The following is a 27220-nucleotide window of genomic DNA, read 5'->3' on the forward strand; positions in this document are numbered from 1 at the left end:
AAATGCTCATACTCTGACTAGTTTTGTTGTCCTTTGCAGTATTTTATCAAACATCCAGGAAGTCCATCAGAACATGGGCTACTGCCCTCAGTTTGATGCTATCACGGAGCTGCTGACGGGGCGAGAACACGTGGAGTTCTTTGCCCTTTTGAGAGGAGTCCCAGAGAAAGAAGTTGGCAAGGTAGTGTGGGTGCCAGAGCTCCAGCCTGCCTCTTTTGGCATCCTGACAGTGTACCTTATGGGTTTTCCACACATGACATCAACTTAGGGCAGTTTTTTCCTCACCAGTGCAGCTGCTTTCAGGGTGGGAGCCCAGGGCGGTGGGAGGTGCAGGGTGGGGCTCGCATGTGTGTGGTGTGTGGTGTGTGCTGTGTGGGTGGGAGTGGGGGTGGGGTAGGGCGGGGAGGGCCCATATGAAGCCTTTCTCCCTGCTTATGGCGCCTTGCCCGTTGCTAGGTCATGATTATAGAACCTTGTCCCACTCACTGAAAGAACTTCCATATCTCAGTGTAAGAAGAATGATCAAGCTAGACAAAAGTCAAGGTGCTTTTTACCGTTCTAGGTTGGTGAGTGGGCAATTCGGAAATTGGGCCTTGTGAAGTATGGAGAAAAATACGCCGGTAACTATAGTGGAGGCAACAAGCGCAAGCTGTCCACAGCCATGGCTTTAATCGGGGGGCCTCCTGTGGTATTTCTGGTGAGTGTGACTGGATACCCAGCTGTCGTTCTGGCCTGAAGGGAAAACGTGGCTGCTGAAAAGTCCTGTATCCCAGGTGTGACGACTGGCTTCTTCTCCCAACAGGCACAGCAGAGTAGCTGTGGAGAAAAAGGGGCAGGCTTCTCCCTCGGGTACACTGAGGTGGCTCTGCCATGCCCTCAGATGCTCCCAAATAGATTGCTCAGGCACCTTGTTTATGTGGCTCAGACAGCTCCAACACAAGTGTGACTGAGGCAGGATGTGTGATTTGATCTTTCTCTGGAGCATTCTATCTCTGCGTTCATTTCCTGAAGACAAGGAATGTGGACACAGCTTCAAAATCCACAAGGTTGCAATTTAATCATAGCTCCTTACACATGATGAGAAAAAAAGTAGTGGTCCTTGACCCACTGTCTTCTGTAGAGAAGAACATTGATGTTACTACAGGAAGACGACTTGGGTTGAGGTTTTAACGTTATCTGGATCATACAGGTCTAGAATATTTTCTCTGAGACGAGCAAATGCAATAAATTTAACTGGGTAAGCTGGACTGACTTCAGTAGAGGTTTCAGACAAAAAGTATTTTTAGTATACACTTTAGCCGTCAGGAAAACTAAATGATTGAAACTAAATGGCTTTTTTCCTTCCTTATTTGGAGAAATTTATTTAATTGTATAAAAAAGTATTAGAATATTTGAGTTTCTCCCCTTGATGAAACATTTATAAAAGTGACCTTGTTATAAATGAGTTTGAAACTTTTTCCAATTCTTTAGTCTACCAAGAAATAACTAGGATGGTGAGTTATTTAAGGTTATTCTTAAGATGGTTCCGCATTTAAAAATAAGTATACCTTTGTTTTTTTTTTTCCTCCAGGAAATAATAAGACTTACTTTATTTTAATTATAGGATGAACCCACCACAGGCATGGATCCCAAAGCCCGGCGATTCTTGTGGAATTGTGCCCTAAGTATTGTCAAGGAAGGAAGATCAGTAGTGCTTACATCTCATAGGTCTGTAGCAAAGTCCTGGCTTGGTTTCTACACAGTGGATTTTTCAGTTTTCCAAGTAGTGTACCTGATCATTTTATAAAAATTAGAAAATACAGAAAGGCAGAGATTAAAATATTTATTACCATGTGGAGATAATTCATTGGGTTATGTATGATTGCAGAGCTTTCCTATGCAAACCTATATACATGTGTGTGTGTGTGTGCGTGCATACTTTTACAAACAAAAATGCAAGCATAGTATGTATACTGCACTTTTCCACTTAACAATATATTGTGAACATTATTCCAGGTCACAATATTTTTATGTGGATGGTATTTCATTATATACCCTAATTTATTTAATTATTTTCTTTTTTGTAGACAGTTGAATTGCTTCCACATTGTTCACAATTATTTATAGCACTGAATTGATCATATCATCTATGTATCTGTATGTCTTTACAATAGGATGCGATTTTCTAGGAAGCTGGGAATCTGTGCCTCTGAAAAGTCACAGCAATGTTCTGATGGTTATAGGAGCATCTCTCTAAGACTAAAATTTTGTTCTGTTTTCCCACAGTATGGAAGAATGTGAAGCTCTTTGCACTAGGATGGCAATTATGGTCAATGGAAGGTTCAGGTGTCTTGGCAGTGTCCAACATCTGAAAAACAGGTAACAAAGATAATTTTTTTTTGGCTAGTACCTAGTGAGAAAATTCAATATTTATTCGTTTGTGAGTGTATAAATGCTAACCCTAAAATAAAGGAAAATAAAACTAAGCAAAATGGTAATAGTGGAAAGAATGAAGGCTTTAAAGTCAAACAGAGCTGCATTCAAATTCCCTCTTTACCACTTACTAGTTGTGTGATTCCTAGGAAGGTTACTTAACCTGAGAGTCAGTTTCCCAGAAATCTCTACCTGTTGGCCTTATTATATAGATGAAATAGAAAAAAATGTGCATGTGCCAGTATGAGTAAGAGCACAGGCTTTGGAGTCTAACACAAATGAGTTCCCATCCTGGCCTTACCACGTAAGAGCTTTGGGCCATGTGCAAGCACCTAATTCCCTGGGCCTCAGTTTCTCTGTGACATCCGTCAGACTTCATGGGTCCAGGTGAGGATTAAAGGAGATAATATATTTATAGCATGTGGCACGGGACTTCACATTGGTGTTCTATCGATGGTAACTGATTTCTTATCTCAGGAACTTACTTCCGGGTCTGTCAGGAACCCCTCCCCCCTCCATTTTCATGGCACAAGTTGGGTTATCAGGGTTAAATATTTTTTTGAGAAATTTCCTGAGGATCTTCCATTTGGATCTTTTCTCCTGCTTTCAGGTTTGGAGATGGTTATACAATAGTCGTACGAATAGCGGGGTCCAACCCTGACCTGAAGCCTGTCCAGGAGTTCTTTGGACTTGCCTTCCCAGGAAGTGTCCTAAAAGAGAAACACCGGAACATGCTGCAGTACCAGCTTCCCTCGTCTTTATCTTCTCTGGCCAGGATATTCAGCATACTCTCCCAGAGCAAAAAGCGACTCCACATAGAAGACTACTCTGTTTCTCAGACAACACTTGACCAAGTAAGCTTTAAGTGTCAAAACCAGATTTACTTGTCAGGGTGAGGATTCTCACCTACCCACCCTTGCCATGGGCCTAAGAGCAGTTTAGACTGTGCCTGGCCAGGTGTGGTGGCTCATGCCAATAACCAATAATCCTAGCACTCTAGGAGGTCAAGGTAAGTGGATTGCTTGAGCTCAGGAGTTTGAGACCAGCCTGCACAAGGGTGAGACCCCCATCTCTATTAAAAATAGAAGAACTATCCAGGCATTAAGGTGGGCGTCTGTAGTCCCAGCTACTCAGGAGACTGAGGCAAAAGGATCACTTGATGCCACGGCACTTTAGGGTACAGAGTGAGACTCTATCTCAACAACAACAAAAAAATAGACTATCTCTGCCTGAATTAACATGATATACTTTTACTAGCTATGCTTCTCACCAAACCTTAACTACCATTTATTGGAGACCTATCATGGGCCAGGCATTTTTTCAGGTGCCTTACCTCATTTAAATAAGAAAAAACTGCCAAACAGATCTTGGCACTTAGTAGGTATTCGGTAAATGTTTTCTTCCCTCTTCTCTTAATCAAGCCTCTGTGTGCCAAAGTAAATAGACAACTAATTGGTGATGCGTGGGACAGTATGGAAGGTCGTTTTTCAGTATTCCTCCCTCCCTCACACACACACACAATTCTCTAGTTAATCTATGTATGCAATTCTGTATTCTTCTATCTGACTTGATTTCAACATCAGGAAATACGTAACTAGACTAATAAAAGAGTAAGCCAAGAGTTGTTCATAAAGGCCTATCTTTTTTTTTAAACAGGTATTTGTGAACTTTGCCAAGGACCAAAGTGATGATGACCACTTAAAGGACCTGTCATTACACAAAAACCAGACAGTAGTAGATGTTGCAGTTCTCACATCTTTTCTGCAGGATGAGAAAGTGAAAGAAAGTTATGTATGAAGAATCCTTTTTGTACAAGGTGGCTGAAAGTAAGGAGGAACTAGATCTTCCTTTGCACCACGTGAAGTGTTCCAGAGGAAAAAGGCAGAAGTTCTTGTGGGAAGAAATAAACTGGATACTGTACTGATACTGTTCAATGCAATGCAATTCAATGCAATGAAAACAAAATTCCATTACAGGGGCAGTGCCTTTGTAGCCTATGTCTCATATGGCTCTCAAGTGAAAAAGACTTGAATTTAGTTTACTACTTTATACCTATGTGAAACGCTAGTAGGGAACCCAGTGGACATATGGGTTTCAAATGATACTTTTTTGTTCCTGTGTATTCTCAATGAGGTTGCAACAATAATTCATCAAGTAATCATGGCCAGTGATTATTTATCAAAATCAAAAGGCATACACATCCTCCTTCATTAAACCACGCCATGCCAGGGGACTGGTTTTCTAGTGACACATCTATTGCTCACAATGAGTGTGCCAGAATTATTAGTGCCAAGTTGCTCAGAAAATCTGAACACCATGGTGTGTCATGCATGCTTTTGGAAAAGCTGCTCTGCTCCAGAGTCTGTCGCCATCCTTAAATATCAGGTGACAAAATGGTGCCATGTGTGGCTAAAGTCCTGCTTTGAGCCCCCCTTTGAGCTGCTTTGGTAGTGGTAACATGGAATCTGTGGGTGTCTCTAGACACAGGAAACTTGGTTCCACGGTTATGTTGTCCTGTGTTTGGTCTATAGGGTCATTTTTTCCTGAGACTCCAAATATACATAGATTCTAGTAAGCGGCAGCCAAATTGCTGGGGCTACGAGCTGCTGAGGCTGGGGTGTGGATTAAAGGGATGGCGCATTCAAACCTGGGGAAACCTGTGCACATTTGTCCTGATTGTCTACTAACACGGTACACTGCATCTCGAGATCTTTTTGTTACCTGAACCAAGCATAGTATTATTTCTTGTTTTGAATTAACATAGAAAATGAAAAGGTAAGAGTTGTAGTTTGACAAATATCTTTGTACTTTTAATGTTATTTTGAATTTTAAGTTATGTCAGTGACTTCTGAATCATTATAATGGCCCCTTTCTGGAACCTGGTGGCGTACAATATGGCCACACTGCCTCAGTGGCATTATTTTCTTTTATAAGATTATAGATTGATCATCAGACTAGTGCCTACAAAACAATGTGATGGTCAACTCTCATGACATTTGAGTTTCTTTAAGATCACAAAGAATACTTTTAATCTTAGTTCCTCAATCAAGTATTTTTTGAGTGTATGCTGTAGCTGAAAGACTATGTTTGTATGAACGTATGTATGTATGGAGGGGGAAGAATTAAGCCTCAGATTTCCTGTGTCATGTTATTTGGCTAACTGGTTTACAAGTAATAGGTTTTTTTTGTTGTGGCTGTGGGAGCCCACTGAAAGAATATTTGGTGGCCTTTTTTTTTTTGGGCCGGGGTTAGGTTTGAACCTGCCACCTCCGGCATATGGGACCGGCACCCTACTCCTTGAGCCACAGGCGCCACCCTGGTGGCCTTTTTTGTTAATAGCAACAATGCAAAAGCCAAGAAAATATGAGGGTCACAAAGCCACACGATGAATTCTTTCATAGAGAAAATAGCTCGCTTGGAAATGTGTCAAACAACATAACTTATGTTTAATGGCATTTTGTACATTCAAATAACTGTCTTTGCAGATAGATGTTAGACATCCTATTACATCTCTGACAATCTCAAATTTTTCATCTATTCAATCACTAATTTGTGAAAAACATAAAAGGAGAAAATGTTTCCACATGGAGTACTTTCCAGACTTTTTTTAGCCCAGTCTGAAACAAAAATATAAGAGAACTACTGTTTGGCAAAGTTCAAGTGATCTTTCAATATTATTACTCATTCTTTTAACTTTTTCCAAAATTTAAATATTAACGCTAAAGGTGCAAGACTTCAGATCTATTTCAAATTAACATATATATATATATATGTTCTAAATTTACGGAATGTTATACAAATTATGGTTTGAAAAGAAAAAAATGACTATTTTAGAGATTAATGTCAGTATTATTTTCTAAAATAAGTAATGAAGGCACATTTCCAATGACTGGTGACATGAAATCGTTATATTTTATTTTGTCTTCGAAGATACACAATTCATAGAACAATTTAGTTTATCCTTGTCTAATATTTTTCAAACTCAAGCTTCTCTTGGTTTTCCCATTTCACTATAATCATCATGTTCTGATTCTTCGTTATATTAAATCCATAAGCAACTCCTTCCTTTAATGACTCTAAGGCCATATTAAAAAAAAAATCAAAAGGGACTGTGAACTATTTTGAAATACTACAACATTTCCATATAGAGTAAAAAGGAGCTTTTCTGAAGCTAGAAATAATCTGTAGTTACACATCAACTTCATTGTGTTACCACTAACGTTACTTGTTTAGACTATCCAAATAATTTTTAAAACTTTCCTGTGTAAACTTAATTATAGTAGAAACTACCAACTCTATATTTAAGTAAAATTTCTATAGGATCCCTGTGGAAATGTAACCGTGAGTTTCAGAAATTCTCAAAAGACATGTTCAAATATTTCTGCTTTTGCATCTTCTATACACCTTGGAAAACTTATTAACAACTGTGAATATGAAAAATACAATGAAAATAACAAGCTCTCTATACATAAATGCCCAGCACAATTCATTGTTAAAAACAACCAAACCTCAAACTACTGTATTTCATTATCTGTAGTGAAAGCATATGTTTTGTGACTATTAAATATTGCACATCATTCATTCACTGTAAGGTAATCATTGACTAAAGGGATTTCTCTATGTTTTTTTCTTATGGTTGTATGTATCAGGTAAATTTTTTTCCAAAGAGCCATGTGTCATATATTACGGAACCACTTTGATATTGAGATATTAATTTGTATACTCTTGTTACAATTTAAGAGTAATAATGTAATATTATAGTAATATTGCTCCAATTCTTTCCAAAATTATTGCATCCCTTTTTACAGAATGTTTATACTTCCATTAAGTATTAGTATGCTATTATCCCTCCTTATACCTTATGATAAAGCTATTTTTGTGCTTTTATCCATCATTGCCCTCATTCCAAGCACTTTACGCTGTCTGTAATAAGATCTATTTTTTTGCACTGGAATATCTGAGAATTGCAAAACTAAACAGACGTTTCACAATAGATTTCTAAGTTAAGTCATTTTCATTAAAAGAAAAAATATTTGTATTGTAAATAACTTTATATGAAGTATTAAAAGGCATATTTGTATGTTGTAATAAGTCACAAAATAAAGCTGTGACAGTTCTTTTGGTCTGGTCTAACAGTTTTGTGCGTTCATGGCACCACCTACTGTTACAGTGCTATAAAGCCATTATGGGAGTAAGAAACATCACCAGAGCGGAAGCCATTTGGATCAAAAGTAAAAATGTTAGGAAAGATTCAAATGTCCTGTTAATCATAAAAGAGAACTGAGGTCTAGACTACTTGAAAATAATAGTGTTTGGTACTTTTTCTTTTTTGTGACAGAGTCTTGCTATGTCACCCTGGGTAGAGTGCCATGGCATCACAGCTTACAGCAACCTCCAGCTCTTGGGCTTAAGAGATTTTCTTGCCTTAGCCTCCCGAGTAGCTGGGACTACAGGCACCCGCCACAACACCCAGCTATTCTTTTGTTGCAGTTGTAGCTGGCCTGGGCTGGGTTCCAACCCATCCCTCAGTGTATGTGGCCGGTGCTGTAACCACTGTGCTACAGGAGCCCACCACAAAGCCCGGCTATTTTTTTTGTTGCAGTTGTCACTGTTTTTTTTTTTTTTTTTTTTTGTGGAGACAGAGTCTCACTTTATAGCCCTCGGTAGAGTGCCGTGGCATCACACAGCTCATAGCAACCTCCAGCTCCTGGGCTTAAGCGATTCTCTTGCCTCAGCCTCCCGAGTAGCTGGGACTACAGGTGCCCGCCACAGCACCTGGCTATTTTTTTGTTGCAGTTTGGCCGGGGCTGGGTTTGAACCTGCCATGCTCGGCATATGGGGCCGGCGCCCTACTCACTGAGCACAGGCGCCGCCCAGTCACTGTTATTTTTTTTAATTGGCCCAGGCCGGGTTTGAACCCTCCAGCCTCAGTGTACATGGCCGGCGCCCTCCCCACTGAGTTAGGAGAACTGCCCTAGTGTTTGGTACTTCCACGTAAGTTAATAACTGGTATTAAATAAATGTAAGAGGATTTTAGATAAACTTATCTGCTTAATGGTTATGAACCTGCGTGGATATCTCTGAAAATACTCTAGGTAAGCTTATTTAGTAAAAAATTCACTTGATATACAAAAGCAGCTTTTTATCAAAATAAAAGGACAGTGTGGAAAGTAGACTGGCCCAAGGACTGGCGATGTTGGCCATTGTGAACATGCAGGAAAAGTAGCATATGTGGGAAGAAGAATGACACTAACATGAGACACGCCTTCCCTTGGTCCGGGAATAAGTACCGTGCAGACAAGGAGTAGTGAGAGCTATGATGAGGCAATGTGGATGCCTTTTTTATAGCTCATCAAAAGTCGGAATCTCAAAAAACGTGACTGCTTATCTTGGCACTTGAAGAACCTCTGTCATTCCTTTTTAGGTAGGGCAGAGTCTGGCTCTAATTGTGACTGCTTGGGTACGGCGGTGACGCACGTGTAGTGAGCAGACCCTTTTCTGCGGCACAGATCTGGACGTGGTGGGCAGAGGGATACAGCATTAAATGAGCCAAGATGCCCACTCAGCATGAGCATCACTCCTTCATCCTCCTGTCTGACGTTCCCTTTATAGCGACTTAAAGGATAGAAATTGTTTTCGTTTTTTAATTGTGTAAAAAAAGGATAGAAATTGTTTTCGTTTTTTAATTGTGTAAAAAAAGAGAAGAAAAACTTCACTCAAAAACAAAAAAGTAGGTTATTTGATGAAAATATGTTACCTGTGAGTCTTGACCAAGATGATGATTGACATGAGCCAAGATAGTTGCTGCAGGGATGTGAAGTGATCAAATTCTGGATATTTGGGATTTGCTGACAGACACATAAATGTGAGCGAACAAAAAGGCATGAAGAATGACTCTGAGGTTTGTGGCTTGAGCAAACAGAAAGCTGAAGTTGCCATGGACTGAGATAGTTTCTGGGTAAGGATCAAGAACCCAATTTTGGGGTCTGCGACTGTGGCTCAAGCGGCTAAGGCACCAGCCACATAGATCTGACCTGGCGGGTTCAAATCCAGCCCAGTCCTGTCAAACAACAATGATGGCTGCAACCAAGAAATGGCTAGGTGTTGTGGCTAGGTAGTCCCAGCTACCTGGGAGGCAGAGGCAGGAGAATCACTTGAGCCCAGGAGTTGGAGGTTGCTGTGAGCTGTGATGACACGGCACTCTACCCAGGGCAAAAGCTTGAGGCTCTGTCTCAAAATAAATAAATAAATACCCAATTTTAGACATGTGAAGTGTGAGATTTCTAACAGACATTCAGGTGGAGATGCTGAGAATATACTAGGATAAAATGAGCCTAGAATTCAGAGAAAAGGCATGGTATCAGCACACAGATAGCATCTGACACCACAGGATTGAGGGAGATGACATAGGGATTAAGTGTAAATAGAAAAGGAAAGAAGTCCAAGGAATCATCCCTGCAATATCCAACATTAGATGTCAGGGAGATAAGGTGAAGATCAGACAGCTAATGACAAAAATAAGCTTGCACAGTGTTTTGAGAGGCAAATGTTTCAGAAGAAAGGAGAGGTCAACTGCTAACAGGTCAAGGGAAATGAGGACTTGGAAATGAGTCTGACAAGAACAATTTGCCCGGCATGGTGATTAGAAAATGTTTGTGAGATAGTATGAGGAGAGAAAATGGAGATAGGAAATATCAACTACTCTTTTGAGTCATACTGTAAAGGGAAAAAAGGGGCGAGAAGTTTTATTTTTTTAGAAGATGGCAGGGAAAACAACAGCATATTGGTGTGCTGAGGAGAAGGATCCAGTTGAGAGAGAAAGCTGTGGCTTGGGATACAGAAGTGCTGGAGCCACATCCTTCAGGAAGGAGCGTCCAACAGAGGAGTATGTCTTTGCTTGGTGAGTGGATCATTTATCCACAGTAAGAGGAACGACGGTAGGCATTGCAGGGATGATTCCTTGGACCTCTTTCCTTTTCTATTTACACTTAATCCCTATGTCATCTCCCTCAATCCTGTGGCTTCAGATGCTATGGGCTAGGACACAAAAAGTGGGTGGGTAAGAGGTTGGAGCTTGCACAGTCTTCTCTGATATTTTTATTTTCTCAGTGATGTAAAAGGAAAAGACCTCAGATAAATGAATATGGGAGGGCAGGTGATGAGTCATTTAAAAGAATGGAAGAACGAATGAACTAAAACAGAATGCTATGATATGAACCTGTGAATTACTTCCCTCTTCAAATTAGACCTCTTGGAAGGCAAATCCGTCATAAGTTTTAGAAAACATCAAGTTCCACTTGGAGCTAGGTATGAAGAAGAAGGTACATAACTTAAACCAAGTAATCCTATTTTGGCCCAAACGAGGGAAGCCCTTGAGATAACTCTGAGTATATGTATGAAAGAGATCAAAACGCCAGCCCTCCCCTTAGCCTGTACATGCTGGGGATCAAAGATAATTGATGCTCATAACCCTAAAATACTACAACATTCTGAAATATAATATTAAATGATCTTTTGCACTATTTGTTAACTTTTTTTTTTTTTGAGACAGAGGCTCACTAAAACTCAAACTCTTGGGCTTAAGCAATTCTCTTGTCTCAGTCTCCCAAGTAGCTGGGACTATAGGCACCTGCCACAACGCCCAGCTATTTTTTGTTGCAGTTGTCTTTGTTGTTTAGGTAGTCCAGGCTGTGTTCAAACTGCCAGCCTTGGTGTATGTGGCTGATGCTGTAACCCCTGTGCATTGGGCGAGGAGCCAATATTTGTTAATTTTTAAATGTTAATTTAGTACAATTTTAACTTTTATTTATTTATTTATTTATTTTTTTATTGCCTGGGGATTCATTGAGGGTACAATAAGCCAGTTACACTGATTGCAATTGTTAGGTAAAGTCCCTCTTGCAATCATGTCTTGCCCCCAAATTTTAACTTTTAAATAGGTAATTTATAATACATGTATATTTTGAGTATACACTGAGTTCCCAACTATTTCACATAAATGTGAGATATCCTGGGTGGCGCCTGTGGCTCAGTTGGTAGGGCACCAGCCCCATATACTGAGGGTGGCAGATTAGAACCCGGCCTGGCCAGCTAAAACAGCAGTAGCAACTGCAACAAAAATAGCCGGGCGTTGTGGCGGGCGCCTGTAGTCCCAGCTACTTGGGAGGCTGAGGCAAGAGAATCGCTTAAGTCCAAGAGTTGGATGTTGCTGCGAGCTGTGATGCCATTGCACTCTACCAAGGGCTACAGAGTGAGACTCTGTCTCAAAAAAAAAAAAAAACAAAAAAAACCCCTGAGATGTCTTAGGATTCTTTGTACTCTGCACAGAAAAGACCACTGAGGCATATGCTTGTTTAAGCTGCCACTGCCTGCCTTTCTCCCAATGCATAATAATATATTCTTACATTGTATAATAGTCCAGATAAATTACAGTTCCCTTGGGGTCTGATAAATGAAAGAAAACTGTATTTTATGTTTTCCAAACTTCTCTTGGACAGCTAATTCATAATTTACTATTTTATAGATACGCTATGTTTCAGAAATATAAAATGATGTAGCTGTAAATATAGACTATAAAGAGATCTTGGACTACCAAACCTAGTTTTAGAAGGTAAAGGCATCAAGGAAAATGGAAATTAAAGATGTTCAAAGAAAAACCTTAGAGTACCTGTGGCAGTACTAAAGAAACCTTCCTTTCTAGTGTTAGCGTGCTATTTTCTTGATGTAACTTAACAGTCACTATAAAATTAGTAAATTATTACTGTGTCACTATCCTATAACCACACAATAAAAACTCCAGAAAAAGACATAAATACAAAATGCAAATTAAATAATCAGAATGAATATATAGGCATTTATTAGGACAAGTATTTCCATTATCATAAACATTTCTTTAAAACAAATAGATGTCTTAAGATCTTTTCTAGTGATCCAAAATGAAGTAAAAATTAGTAAAATTAATTATAAAAGAACACATTTCAGTATGTAAACCTTCAGTATGTAAGACCTTCAGTCTTTTCTACATTTTTAATGCCATGACCTACACATTATTTTCTAAGTTAGAGTGACTAATAATTAATGTGAAAACCATAATACAGATGACACAGATGAAATTGTACTTTTCCAAAGGAAAGAAATATATTTGATCCAATATTTTTATAAATCCCATTTGATATGAAAAAATAAGCTTTACTGGGAAAAAATTTTTAATCTTAGAAAAATCATGTGATAAAAGGATAAATATTATATATGTATATAAATAATTTAAAAATATTGTCAGGCAAGAAAATGTAAAACCATTATTTGAATACAAGAAAATTCTATAAAGCAAAGGATTTCAAAATACAGGAGAAGAGAAATTCTGAAACCAGTGAAAAACCAAGATCATGAAGTAGTGACAGCTATTTCTAATGTACAACAGATACTGACATGTCCCCAGGAAAATGCACAGACCTATTTCCTGAAGTGGTGGTGACAAAAGAAAAGATTTAGCTTTCAAAAATGCAAGAAATACAGTCAATTAACTTACCACCTCCTTCAGATAACAGTGAGAACTTGCTGGGAGAATTTAAGCACTATTAGCAGACACATCTTATGCCAGTTAATGAAATGCTTGGTACTTCAGTAGATTACTATTTCAATGGTGAAAATGACGAAGGAATCAGAAGCATGTTCTGCTGAGACACTAGGTAGTTGACACTTTCTCGAACTGAAACAACAGTTCACAAGTCATATAGAGTGAGTTACTGACTGAATCAAATTTGTTCTAAAAATAATTCATGCCTAGTGAAAGAGCTTACCAGCCGCCACAACTCTGGGATCCTCATGAGCCTGATGTCTGCCAGCTGCCCGACTATCTGCACTCTCATTCCACCAAAGAACGTAAACTGCAGGAATAAACAGAAAATAGTTTCTAAAGAAGATGACATTGACAAATAGGAAATACTGAACAATGAATCAGAAATGTTGTCTTTTTCTTTAAATTAAAATAGTGATGCATCAAAAGGGTAAAACTAAATATGTTAGTGATAAGATTTTGGAGGGGTCAGACATTTGAGGGAGAGATTTTTAAATTAATTAATCAAATTGGAAACAGAAGAGAAGTAACATAGCTAAAGGCACAGTTATGACCAGACCTAGGTTTTATCACTTCCTCTACATTTAATTTTATTAGAAAAAAATTATAAAAAATTAGATAAACTGTAAATTTAGATGATACAAAGAAAAACATTTAAATTAGCATAATGTTAATTTCCTAGATAAATCTCTATTACTATATAGTATATTTATTTATCTAAAATTAGTAAACCAACTTAGGGTCTTACAATATATTCTGCTTAGGAATGGGTTTTTAAAAAATCAACAATATGAGAATTTTCCATGTCAATGCTATTAATTTTAATGGCTATATAAATTCCTCTTTATCTATATAACAACTTTTTATCTCAACCCTGTATTGCTGAATTTTCAAATTACTCCCAATATTGTAGTATTCTACAAAATACTGAAATAAATGTTTTTACATAAGTTTTCTTATAATTAAAATTTACTATGTTAGCTACATAGATTTCGGAAAACACAGATAAATAAAAGGAGAAAGTAAGAATCATTTCTAATCTTACCTCCCTAAATAACCACTTTTCCATTTTGATATATCTTTTCCAAATTTCTATATGTGTATTTTTATATATGTTTATATATTTATAATGTACACACGGCAAGTATGTTTATGCTTATATAAGATACATTGATATATATGATATGTACGTATGTCTACTGTGTATTTACATAAATAGTCATACCACATTGTTTCCAGGGCTTCCTTATTGTAAACAAAGTTGCCTAAGCTTCATTAAAGCAGCACCTATATTTACACCTACGATAACGATGCCAGTGACTACTACTAACATTTAAACTGAATGCTTAAACTATGTGCCATCCTGTTTTAAGTGTTGTTCATGTATTAACTTGTTTTGTCTTCCTAATAATCTATGTAGTAGGTTATTACAGTCATGATTTTATAAATGAGGAAACTAAGGTACAGTGAGATAGGGTAATTTACTCAAGGTCACAAAGTTAGTCAATGATAAAGATGGGATTTCACCCCGGCAGTCTGGATCTGATTATTTTCTTCATATAAACTCCTAAAATTCAAATTGAGAAAACTAAAGGACCCAGATACTGTGCTCCAGAAATGATGTACCAATTTCTACTCAGCAGATTATCATTCTCCTACTATGCTAAGATTAAAAGTATGTGTACACCATTTTTAGTAGCTGTTTCTTATAAAAGCTATGCATGTCCAGTATAGAAAATTATAATAGACACTTTAAAACAAGCAACTTTAATCTTATCATTTAAATATGACTACTATATATTTCATGTCCTTTTAAACGTCTTTACCATGTAACTAAACATACCTATAGAAATACATATCCATGCATATTTCCTAGAAGCAATACTCTTAAAAGACAAAAAAAAAAAAAAAAAAAAAAAAAAAAATGAAGGCCTCTTACTTATATTGCCAAATTTTTGGGAAAAAATTATGCCAACATAACTTATACATGGTGTATGAATACTTAATTTTTCTCTTATGTAACTACATGTCTTTGCTAGTTGAAAAATCAGACAATTATTAATAAAACAATTATTAGTGTTTTAATTTGTATCTTCTTTAAAATATATTTACCAGCCATTTCTTTATTTACTTTTGTAAAGGTTTTTGATTTAAGACATGCAGAAAATTTGAGTCTTTGTATAATAAAATTATCAATTAATTTTTTTCTCTTCATAGTTTCTTCATAAATTTTTGGCTTAGAAATATAGTCCCCATCCACATTATTAAAAAAATTCATCTATATGAGTATGTGAATCAATAATTCATCTATTAATTTATCTAATGATTCATCCGTTTATTAAGTCTATAACTTCCTTTTTTACATTAAATCTATTTGACTTTTATTTTAGCATATGGTATAAGACAAGACATCTAATAATTTTCATAAATTGTTTCTTCCTCATTTATTTTCTAACTTGAAAAAAATTTTTTTATGTCTTGATTATTTTCGTTGGCTATATTGCTAGACGTTTAGTATCTGGGTAAAGATTAGGAGCTCAGCTTTGAATGTTTGGTTTGAGATGTCCATTAAATGTTCAAGTAGAGAAGTTGAGGAGGCAATTGGATATAGAGTGTATTAAGTATTTTATTAGCATTCTTAACGATCTATCCTTCCTGATAGACTTTATACAAATTTTTAAAATTTGCTATAAAAGTTAAATGTCTCAAATTGATATTTTGTTAAATAAAGTCATTCCATTGGTCAGTCATCAATCATGCTATTTATTTATCTATCTAACATGCTATCTAACTTGCTAGAGTGCTACGAAGTTATTATGTCAACTGTGAAAATGCATTGTTTCTAGCCTGTTTTGGTCTAATAACATTTTGTTCTTTGTATTCCTGTGTCATTTCATCCAAAGACCAAAATGTTAACAGTACTATCTTGACGTATTAGGAAATGAGTTATCTTTTTTCCCTTTGGGCTTGTCCACATTTTTAGCATTTGTAAAAAAATACACATTAAATTTTCATTCAGAAACAATCTCTTTACTCTAAATAATGTTATTTTAAAAAATCAATAAAAATATATTTAGAGGATAAAAGATGAATAGAGTATTTCTTGAGGATCTTCCAGTTTTTAAAATTTATAATTTTGTTACACAAATGGAAAGCAGCAGTTCAGCATTTGACAAAGGTTCCATAAAGTATTCATGTTCTAAAAAAAATTAGAAGTAAAGCAGTAAATTTTACAAATTTTAAAATTCTAAACTAAAAATTTGGAAATACAATTAAAATAGACACCATAATGAAAACAGAGACAAAGTGACCCAAGAAACTTAGTAGATGACCAATATACGTTGCAGTTTTCTAGACAAAATGAGTAACTATACCTCTGTTGAGTTCTCCATATTCTGTGTGGAAAACGCCAACTAGTTTTGTGTAGCCTAGATTGACATGGGCATTAATTGCTCTTTTAAATGCATCACCCCATAGAGCTGGCCCACCAGGTTTCATCTGAAAGATAGCCAGTTCATAGACTCCTAGAGTAGGGAGAAAAATAATTACTTTACATAACATATTTAAGAAATTTCCAATCAGATTTGTTCAGTTCCAGTAGAAGGTTAACCAACATATTCATATTTGGAGGATAATCCATGTATACATGTTTATATAGTCATATTTATTGATTCTCTGCTTTATTTTTCCTTGTTTTTATGTTTAAAAAGACCTTGACCATGTTTAAGGGTTAGTTGTTAAGTTTAATAATAAAGAAAAAAAGAAAAAAGGATTGGAAGGTATATATAAACTACCTGCTCTAATGTTTTTAATCTGTAAAATTTGGTGATAAAACAGATACTGAGACTTCATAATGAAACAAGATTTTTGAGCTGCCCAAGTCTACACCTGTATAAAAGTAATAAAGAACAGCAGTATTTTCTGATCACCTGCATTTCCCTCTTCTTTTCAATTTTGAGAGGAAATACTTTTTTCTTTGTATAACTTCCCCCATATAAGATTCCATTTCTAACAAAAACAGCAAGCAAAAAGATGACCTGAAGTCATGTCTGAGCTTTTGAAGAAAGAAAGAAAACCCTAAGAAAACCCTGAAGGAGATGGTTTTATTGCTCCTAAATTCCAGCTAAATGCTTGCAAAGCATGTTAGCTTCTGGTTAGAAGAATGGGGTGTAGGGAAAGAAAGAAACTTGGACAAGGTTAGATTAGATTAAATTTGTTTACGAAAAAGGAAAAAAGTGCAGCTACTAAGGAACTACCTACAACTTAGAGGAAGACAACTCACATTTGACAGCGTCGGATAGCACAAAAAGCTTAGGGAGTTTCAAGTGTGTGAGGATCCAAATACAACTTTCCAAATCTCTTATAATTGAACAAAATTGAGTTTATGGGAGAAATAAAATAAGATTTAAATTAGTTTATGCTTTTCTAATCTGACCTGTGTTTAAAATCAGATTGAGGCAATTATTTTCTTAAGTGAGTGAGAAGTAAAATCAGCAAGAAGACAAATCCGAAGGAATTATTTTTCAAACTGAGAAACAAGAAACAGAAAGGTATAAAAAAAGTTAAACTACAACAATACAGCTTAAGAGTTTGATTTATTCTCCCAGTCAAATCTTACAAAGATGTACTTAATGATCTAAGATTAGATGAAATTTGGGAAAAATACCTGCATATTTAAAAATTTGTTACAATTTAAAACTTTAGCATAATTGAATAAACTCTCCCTTACCTACCTAAACCTGTTTTCCTTTTTCCTAATTCCCACTTCTCCACCTTTATTAACCCTGTCAACTTTTTATATAACATAACTAAACTTTAAGAGTCAGTCAGATTCCAATTTGGAAAACTACTTCATTTTTTGATGTTCACTGTTTTAAGGATAAGCAAAGAACTCACATTCATTTTTATCTCCATATTCATCATATAGTCATATATAAAACAAAGGTTTTTATTTTTTCTCCCATGGAATTTTAGTCTTTATAGCATTAGAGCTTTAGTATTTTATTCATTAAAACTCAAAGTCTAGGACGGGAAGACTTACCTTCTTTCGGAGGTTTTTCTAATTTGCACCATGGCACCAGGTAAGTAATGTCAAACTCTTGTTTATCCATGAGAGCCAAATTTGGAACGATAACTTGTTGCCATTCCTTATCTTTGGCTACGCCTTTCCGAACTTCAGTTCGATGAGCAAAATTATCTATGGGAAGAATAAAATTAGGAAAAGTACATTTTTACAATTTAAAATCACCTATATTTTCATCTGATTTCATTCAATTCTGCATTCCTCAATGCCATATAAGAAATCTGTATTCTGTCACTGGAGATACCAACATAAATAGATGTGACAACTGCCCTTAAGTTACTTGTGGTCTAAAGAGGGTCTAGATGTAAAGAACTAATTTTAACACCATGTAATGACTTTATAGGTTCTACCACTTTAGTAGGCAGTTGTATGAATTAGCTTAGTTTTGTATCTTTCCGTATCTCATTTTCTTAGTCTGTGAAATGGAGATAATAATATAACACCTACCTCGAGGGTTGTTGTGAATATTAAATGAATTAATATATGCTAATACAATTAACAGCTTCAAACAGGGTTTGGCATCTTAGTAGTCAATATTTGTAAACTATTCTTATTAATTAATTGAAGCATTTGATATATAATGCTAGTTTAGAATAAGACTATTTTTCTTGGTGGTGGTGGTGGGTGATCAGATCAAAGTATACTTTGAATCAAATTTAACACACATAAAATTAAGTTGCATTTTTAAAGTTTGTTCTCCTTTGAACAAATAGCTCCTAAAGGAATAGTGGTTATTCTCTTATTTGTTAGTCATTCTTTTTCTCTACAACTTATTTTTTTTTTCTTTCTAAGTTACCCAAACAGGCATTACATTTACCAATGTAAGTACCCAGTATGGTCAGTCCTTTGTATCTGTGGATTCACCTGATGGCAGATCAAAAGTATTAAAAAATATATACAGTATAACAATGATTTCCATAGCATATACATTGCATTAGGTATTATAAGTAATCTAGAAGTGATGTGCAGTATAGGAGATGTGTCTATGTTCTATGCAAATACTACACCATTTTATGTAAGACACTTGTGTTGATTTTGGTACTCACAGGATAGAGGGGTAGAGGGGTGAGTGGGTAGGAGTGGGATGGGGTCCTGTAACCAATCCTCTATAAATACAGAGGGACAGTTATACTATATTTATTATTAGGGCCTCATAGCACTAATGGAAAAAAGGTTTTATATGATTTATGTTGGGGATAAGGAATAATATCTATCTAATAATTGAAGTGAGTTATAAGGACTTATTAGCAGTTTTATAAATGGTACATGATTCAACTTGTGCTATATCTAAAACATAAATTATGTTTTAATGGGGCTCGTTTTATTGTAACAGGGAAAAACTAAAGAAAGTCACGTTAAGTACAGAATGAACACTTTTCATATTGTTATTTATGACCATTAACTTTGGGCATATTATTAAACACTAAATGAAATTATTAAAAGTTCTTAAGGTATCATCAAGTCCTGATGTGGATGGTTAAGAACAGACACTGTTGATTCTTGTAAACCAGGACTGGATAAGCTTTATTTATTTATTTATTTTTTGAGACAGAGCCTCAAGCTGTCCCCCTGGGTACAGTGCTGTGCCATCACAGCTCATAGCAACCTCCAACTCCTGGGCTCAAGTGATTCTCCTGCCTCTGCTTCCCAAGTAACTAGGACTACAGGCACCCGCCACAATGCCCGGCCATTTTTTGGTTGCAGCCATCATTGTTGTTTGGAGGGCCTGGGCTGGATTTGAACCCGCCAGCTCAGGTGTATGTGGCTGGCGCCTTAGCCGCTTGAGCCATAGGAGCCAAGCCTGGATAAGCTTTAATATGGGAAAAATTCTCTCTGATTTATTTTCTTTTGCCTATGGAGAGTACTACGACAGTGAATTACTCAAAACCCTGGGATACTGAAATGAAACCAAAGTGGTCTCTAATCATAACATAATTATTAAATCTCAGAGTTAGGTAAGTCTTAAAAGATAGCCATCATCTCCTATAAATCTCCATTTTCATACAGCCACTAAATGTTTGAATTATTTCTGCTAAAATACTGATATCCAGTCATAGCTTTAATGATAAGAAAAGATTCTTCTCCTTTCCATTTGTGATCCTAATCTTCTTGGACTTCTGTAATTACTGCTTTAAATTTTTCATAAGCTATCCTTATAATAAAACATTCTAAAATTTTTCGGAGAACTGAAATCTAGTTTATAATTTTATGATTTGATGTATGTGACTTAACATTTTCCCATTCACGATACATAAGAGTTTAAGCAAGGGATTGTTAGAGGTATACCACTAGAAAGAATAATCACTGAATAATTAATTTTTTGGTATTGTTTTTTAAAAATATTCCTTAACCTAGTAACACAGATCCAAGAACTAAGTCTCACGTAACACCTAACAGAATGAAAATCTGTATTGAACACTTAAACTGGATGACTCATACCATACTTCCAAATATGAAACACTTTGTTTGCTCTGCCACCAAATTCAACACTCCAGAATCCAACCAATTCAGAGTGAGCTGTCCGAAGATGAATGTTTTTCTTAATACTTTCCAAGAACTCATTCATTTTTGAAGGCTTAAGGCAGTAAGTACGAAATTCATAAAATGTTCCATCAAATTGTCTGGGGCCCGTAGCAAAAGATGAGCACATCTGAAGAAGATAAGGCAAATTTAAATACTTTGGTAAGGTAGTATTCATTGTATAACAACCGAAACTGAGCCTGGTACAAGGGACATTCAGTAGATTCATAATCCATGTTGGTACTTGTATTGCCAACTCTCTACCAACATATGTTTATATAGAGATGTCAAAAAAGATAACTATTTTTAAGTATGCTGAATGCCTGTCTCTATCCATTTTTTAATGAGAAGGTGATTGTAAGGCAGCACTGGGATCTTAATGATACTCCATTTCTCAAGAACTACCATTAGAATTCTCATAAATTTACAATGAGGTTTCCCTTATTTAGCCAAAAGTCAATATTGCATGTATGAAGTCAATACTGCATGTATGAAGAACTTTATGAAATATACACATCTTTTGGCAGGCCTCATGATGGATGATTATATTTACTAGCAAAAGTCTTTTTTAAGTTTCTAAAAAAATGGAAATGCCTATTCAAGTCAAAGTATTTCCCAAGTCCAGTGAAGACCACTGGTCAAAAACAGGACTGGATATAACTAATACAAAAGTAAGCTATGACCTATCCAATTGCACTGTAATGTGGGGGTAGACTGTTATGAATTTTGAAAATGGAGAAGTCAACAAGTCAGAATTGTCTGAATCACTATTTCTGATTACAGATGCAATGTGAAGAAATATATTTATTGTACCCAATGACAGCCAAGTTGAGCAAAATATCCTTTAAGAATTATTACTTCACTTTGTAATAGTTAGATGTTCACTATGTAAATTTCTGTCCTAATTTGGTCCTCTGGGCATGAGTGAACTTAACAAAATCAGTAGTAAAATGTTCTGCCAGAAATTATGCTCAGTTTGTATGTCTGTGCGCATGTATACATATATGTATATACAAACATATAAACACCTATGTGTACATACACAGACAGGCTCTTGTGCCATTCCAGTTACAAATTCATCTTTAGGTTTGTTTAGCAAGTGACAACTTCTTGAATTTGAGTAACCAGAATTATCTGTTAGAACAGTTTTGGTAGCTTCTTTACACTGACATATTTTTGATTATACATATAAAATTCACACACATTTATATGTTGTAATGTCTTAATTATAATTGTCTGAGTTCATTCTATTTATGTACATTCTGATTTATATTCTTGCCCAAGTGTGTAAGGTCAAGTTGACCAAACTCTAACAGAATGCCATTAAAAAAAAAACTTCTTAGTATCATTGTTAAAAAAATTTATAAATAAAATATATCAGAAAACAAGCCAATGGGGTATTTGTAATAATTGTTTTTAAAAGTGACTTTCAGGGAGATCTGTATTTGGACATGCCAAACTAAAAAAAAAAAGACAGAGAAAATTATCTCCAAATATACTGAATTTACTTGAGAAAGAGAAATGAGGATTATAGCCACAAATACATGGAATGGCAAGCCAGTGCGTGCATACGGCGAGAGATGGGCACAGGGAAGCTTTTGTTAGAAAAAAGCGAGAGCTTCCCATAAACTGCTTGGAAACAAGAGTCTGGTTCCAGAAGGTCAAAGCCAGAGCTGCCAGTTCATTGGTGGAGACGTCACTACGTGTTCTTTCAAGAACATCCTATTCAATTACTGTAGTCCTAAAGAATGTCTAGAGATAAACTTCCAGAAAGCAGAAGTATGCAGGATGTGAAAGGTTTTCCTGGGGGGTGGGGGAATGTTAGAAAGCCCTAACAAACAGTTCTTATGTCAGACATGTAAGCATGAGCCTCCTATCCTTCCCACCTTCCTAACCCTAATTTGTCGGTGTGTGGCAAAATGATTCCATCCTGGTCTGTGGAACCTTCACAGAGCACAAATAAGTGTTCAAATGCATACATTCTTTATTATCTTTCTCTGGAGAAAGAGAATAGAGAATATTGAACACAACATTTGAACCAAATAGAGCAGCTCTGGAAAGGTTAACTGCGGTGAGAGCCATGTGGGTGGCTGGGTGGGGGTAGTGAGATTTTCATTGCAGAACAATTACTGGTGTACAAATCATGAGCCCTTCATGCTCCCTTGTCTCCAAGTTGGGGCTCATTCTCACCAGCAACGACTTCCACAATCTTAAGACATTTAAAAAACACTCATCAGAATAACGCTGTAGGGAATTAATTCTTGGCCATACTCTCAGTGAGACTCAGAAGTCAAAGACCAAACCGTTAATCTAGGGTGAATGGACACAACTCTCTTCTTCTGTAGTGTTCACCAGGTCTGCCTCTGGAATAGGTTAACCTCCTTCCTATTCTGCCCTTTGAGAAAAGAGTAAACGCCTAAACAACGCAAGAAAAATACATTTCCCAAGTCCAGTGAAGACCACTGGTCAAAAACAGGACTGAATATAACTAATAGAAAAGTAAGCTATGACCTATCCAATTGCACTGTAATGTGGGGGTAGACAGAACAGGCCAATATGCGACAGCTAAGGCTGAATCACAAGCTGTTTGGTACATTTCTCAACTAACATTGATTTATCACGTTGGCTGTGGGGTTCTGGATCCTGCCTATCTTGGGGGACTGACCGCACCAAACGCCTGTGATTGAGGAGGGTCCAACCCACCGGGATCCCAGGCCGATTCCTGCGTTCTCCAGAATATGCTGGGAAGCTGTGTATTACATAAGGGGAGGCCGGTGGTGCTGTAAACGGTTGGTGGACTTTTCCCCATTTGAACCAAAAATCTGGAGGGAGCGGCGGCCTGTAGAGCCACAAATCAACAGAGGCCCGACAATGCCAGGCGACAACTGGGCCAGGGCTCCCCGAGCCATAGCTGCGAATGTTACAGGCCGCAAAACCTCCTCAGGGGTGTCCTCGGGGCCCCCTGGCTTCCAGACCGGAAAAGCCTCCTGTCCCAGGCAGCCCGTCAGTGGGTCGGAAGGCGAACTCGGCAGGCGAGTCTTCCGCTGGCCGCGCCCTACTCCTCTCGCGCGTCCCGCGACTCCTGGCGCTGACCGGTAAAGCTCGCACAGGGCCTGCGGGCGCGCGGAGTTCCAGGTCTCTCCGTGCGAATCCAGGGCGCAAGCGCGGGGCGGGGGCGGTGAGCGCATGCGCATGACTCCCACGTTCGCGCAGGTGCCCCACCCCTCCCCCATGGCTCAGTCAGGCGCGCCCTCGCGGCCAGTACCTGAGGCACTAGCGTCTTCACCGCCAGCGCCCTGGTCAGGCCGCTTCTGAGGGCGAGCATGGCGTGGCTTCGAACGCTAAGCAAGGCAGTCAGGCCCGTCCTTTCTGAGACTTCTCTTAAGGTGACTTCCCGACGGGAAACGAGCGGCGAGTGGACAACTGGCTGACGCAGGCGGGGGCGGGCTCGGCGAGATGGGCCCCGCCTCTGCCCCGGAGGCGCGGCGGGTCGGGCGGGTTAGCTTGGTGTCTGTGCAGCGCTGACCCTTGGTCCCGGCTTCCTCAAACGTTCTTGCTCCGACGTCAGAGGAACCTATGGATGACATGTAGAAGTATTGTATCAACCACAGATTTTGTTTCTTGTTCAGTAAGAATCTAAAGTGCATTTTCCTACTGACGGGCAGCTCTTCAGTACGTGGTGAATTAAGGATTCAAGCTTTCTTTACCCCCAGACTTTGTCATCTCTAAAGCTTTTTCATTAACTGCATCCAGCCAGCAGAAACATCCAAGAGGAAAATGCTTACAAATAGTGAGAAATAAAATTCATGGCTACAACTTGAGAGGGAAAGTGTGCCGCTAGGTGCCTAAGCAAATCTCCTATTTACTTTTTTATAGGTTTTAATTATCTCGGAAACTCTTTAAGTTTTGTTTCTGTTTTGTAAATGAGAAAGGTGAAGTTCGGATAGGTAAATACTTTCATAGGTGCCCTACTGCTAAGTGGAACAGTCAGGGTTTGAAGCCAGACTGCAAGATGCGCTATTTCTCTCTCTCTCTCTCTTTTTTTAATTTAGACACAGTCTTTCCGTGTTATATCAGTTTTATTCAGTGATTGAGACAGGGTCTCAGTCTGTCACCCAGGATAGAGTGCAGTGGCATATTGATAGCTCCCTATAACTTCAAACTCCTGGGCTCAAATGATGGCTTCTGTGTCAGCTTCCTGAATAGCTGGGACTACAGGTGTGTGCGAAACTACGTCTAGCTAGTTTTTGTATTCTTTGTAAATACAGGGTCTCGCTATTGCTCAGGCTGGTCTCCAACTCCTGGGCTCAAGCAGTCCTCCTGCCTTACAGATGTGACCTATCACACTTGGCCAGCAATTTATTTAAAAAGATACGTGATCTTTAAGGTAGTTTTAGATTTGTGGTAGAAGAGAGCTTTCAAACAGCATTGACTGTTTTTCTGTGATTTGTTTTTCCTTTTTTTTGCACAAATTACCAAACTGCCTTGAAGATACATAGGGTATTTTGAAAATTCTTGCTGCATATACTGAAATTCTGATAAGTTCAAAGGACAGGTAGTCCTAAGCTAGATAAATAATACCAACAATTGGATTATTAAAATAGGCTAACGTGATAGAGTGCTGGGTAGTTATTTTAGATTAGATAGTCAGACTGCCTACCTAAGAAGGTAACAAGAAAATTTTTTTAGGTACCAATGTGTATACAGGCATAATTCATTTGATTGTACTTTGATTCACTGTGGTTTTGCATCTTTCTTTTAGTAGATTTAGGTTGTACAAATTTAGCTTCACTGCATGTATAGACTGCATAGCCATCACCCAAATAGTGTACTAATTACAGCCCATTAAGTAATTTTTCATCCCTCATCCCCCTCCTGCTATCCCACCCTTCTGAATCTCCATTGTCTATTATTCCATTCTTGATGATCATGTGTATAAATTATTTAGTTCCCATTTATAAGTTAAGAACATGTTGCATTTAACTTTATGTTTCTGAGTTATTTCACTTATAATCATGGCCTCCACTTTCAACCATGATGCTACAAAAGACATGATTTCATTCTTTTTTTTGTGGCTAAGTATTCCATGTTTTTGCGCGCGCGCGTGTGTATGTGTGTGTGTACACATCACATTTTCTTTAATATGGATAGTTAGGCTGATTCCATAACTTTGCTACTGTGAATAATGCTATGATAAACATAAGAGTGCAGGCATATTTTTGGTATAATTATTTCTTTTTCTTTGAGTGGTAGCCAGTATTGGGAATATTAGATGAATGGTAATTCTATTTTTAGTTATTTGAGAAAATTCCATACTGTTTCATAGAGGTTGTACTTAATTTATATTCCCATCAACACTGTATAAGCATTCCTTTTTCTCTGCATCTTTACCAGTATCAAGGTTTTTTGTAGTTTTTGGCCAGGGCTGGGTTTGAACCCACCACCTCTGGTATCTGGGGCCGGTGCCCTACTCCTTTGAGCCACAGGAGCCACCTTTTTTTTTCTTTTTTGCCTTTTAGTAATAATTATTCTGACTGATATAAAGTGGTATCTTATTGTGGTTTTAGTTTACATTTCCCTGATGATTAGTAATGTTGAGGATTTTTTCATTTACATGTCTTCTTTTGAAAAATGTTTGCTAATGTCTTTTGCCTATTTTTTAATGGGGTTATTTTTTGTTATTGTTAAGTCTGAGTTCCTAAGAAGTCACAGGTCCTGTTAAAAATATTGTGAATGTTGTGGTTTGTTGCTTTCCTTCTTAATTTCAGTTAGACATTGGTGCTAATAACAATATAACTTTTACCAGTCAAACTTTCCAGACCCTCTGAATTCTAACCATAGACTCTCCAAACCTTTGCTTTTGGAATATATACCCAAGAATGGGAATGCTGTGTCACATACTATATACATGTTCATGTTTATTAAATAGTGCCAAACTGTTGTACATATTTATACTCATAATAGCAGTACATGAGGTTTTATTGCCTAATTTTTCAGTAATCAAAATGACTTTTTACACTTTTCATAACAAATAGGATTTAGTTGAGGGGCAGCAGAATTACATACACCTGGGCAAAGGGAACAATCTACTTGATGGTGTGCCTGCTTGGTTTTGTCCAAAGATTAGGCTTGAACAAACGTGCAGAAGGTAGAGTGGTGGCTCTTCTGCTGGCCCAACTGAGGAGGGTGGCTGCAGTACATGTAAACTCTGGATGTTTATGGTCTGGTACCTGGTACTACATTTCTGGCTAAGTCCTTTTTTTATTTTTTTAAGTGCGTACTTTTTTTAGTGCTAAATTCTGTGGCCACTAGATGGTGGTACAGACTAACTTTTCCTTCATGGGTGTCGGCATATGTATCTTTTTGTTATTTTTTGAGTTCTCATAATTTAAGCAACAGGAATTTAGAGCGAAGGTAACTTCATTCACAGTTTTTGTTTTTTCTTTGTGATAGTGGATTATGTTTTGGAGAAAAAAATCCAGTTAAGGTAAGTTAATATTATAATGTTTGTGGGTTGCTCTATTATCATAATTATATTAATATATGAAATTGGTAACAAAAAATCAACTTTCATTCAGCTTTCCTAAAAAGAACTGCTCACATAACCTAACATATGTTAAGTGCCTGTT

At 37.2% G+C, this 27220-nt stretch overlaps 2 protein-coding genes across 4 annotated transcripts in view; one reads left to right on the forward strand and one right to left on the reverse strand.

The window, feature by feature from the left end:
• ABCA1 (ATP binding cassette subfamily A member 1) overlaps positions 1-7538 on the forward strand; it is a 134016-nt gene extending 126478 nt beyond the window's left edge. For both annotated transcript variants that reach the window (XM_053567077.1, XM_053567086.1), the window contains 6 exons: positions 40-181; positions 563-697; positions 1604-1707; positions 2266-2358; positions 3023-3266; positions 4069-7538. In XM_053567077.1, coding sequence (XP_053423052.1) covers positions 40-181; positions 563-697; positions 1604-1707; positions 2266-2358; positions 3023-3266; positions 4069-4209 — 859 coding nt within the window. In that variant the 3' untranslated portion in view covers positions 4210-7538. The remainder of the gene's footprint in view (positions 1-39; positions 182-562; positions 698-1603; positions 1708-2265; positions 2359-3022; positions 3267-4068) is intronic.
• Positions 2210-24182, reverse strand: LOC128569033 (protein NipSnap homolog 3A-like). 2 transcript variants are annotated; one of them, XR_008375267.1, is made up of 7 exons: positions 23857-24182; positions 20511-20721; positions 18030-18185; positions 16363-16512; positions 13212-13298; positions 12941-13120; positions 2210-2347 (listed from the first exon to the last, which is right to left on the reverse strand). XR_008375267.1 is itself a non-coding variant. In XM_053567098.1 (6 exons), exons 1-6 carry the CDS (start codon positions 23914-23916, stop codon positions 13044-13046), a joined length of 741 nt encoding a protein of 246 aa, XP_053423073.1. In that variant the 5' UTR covers positions 23917-24182; the 3' UTR covers positions 12230-13043. The 2 variants fall into 2 exon arrangements, 1 of the variants encoding a protein (XP_053423073.1); XM_053567098.1 differs by lacking the exon at positions 2210-2347 and having other exon boundaries at positions 12230-13120.
• Between the last annotated feature and the right edge of the window lie 3038 nt (positions 24183-27220).

This window comes from Nycticebus coucang, chromosome 2 (assembly GCF_027406575.1).
Source record: "Nycticebus coucang isolate mNycCou1 chromosome 2, mNycCou1.pri, whole genome shotgun sequence".
Taxonomy (NCBI): Eukaryota; Metazoa; Chordata; class Mammalia; order Primates; family Lorisidae; genus Nycticebus; species Nycticebus coucang.

What these genes read in the sequence shown, in the direction of transcription:
- LOC128569033 (XM_053567098.1), bottom strand. Translation starts at nt 23,916, where the DNA reads ATGCTCGCCCTCAGAAGCGGCCTGACCAGGGCGCTGGCGGTGAAGACG. An exon ending in GTTTCATATTTGGAAGTATG is followed by an intron (nt 18,186 to 20,510) that starts GTATGAGTCATC and finishes TTCTTCCCATAG; the next exon opens with ATAATTTTGCTCATCGAACT. An exon ending in AGAAAAACCTCCGAAAGAAG is followed by an intron (nt 16,513 to 18,029) that starts GTAAGTCTTCCC and finishes TCCCTACTCTAG; the next exon opens with GAGTCTATGAACTGGCTATC.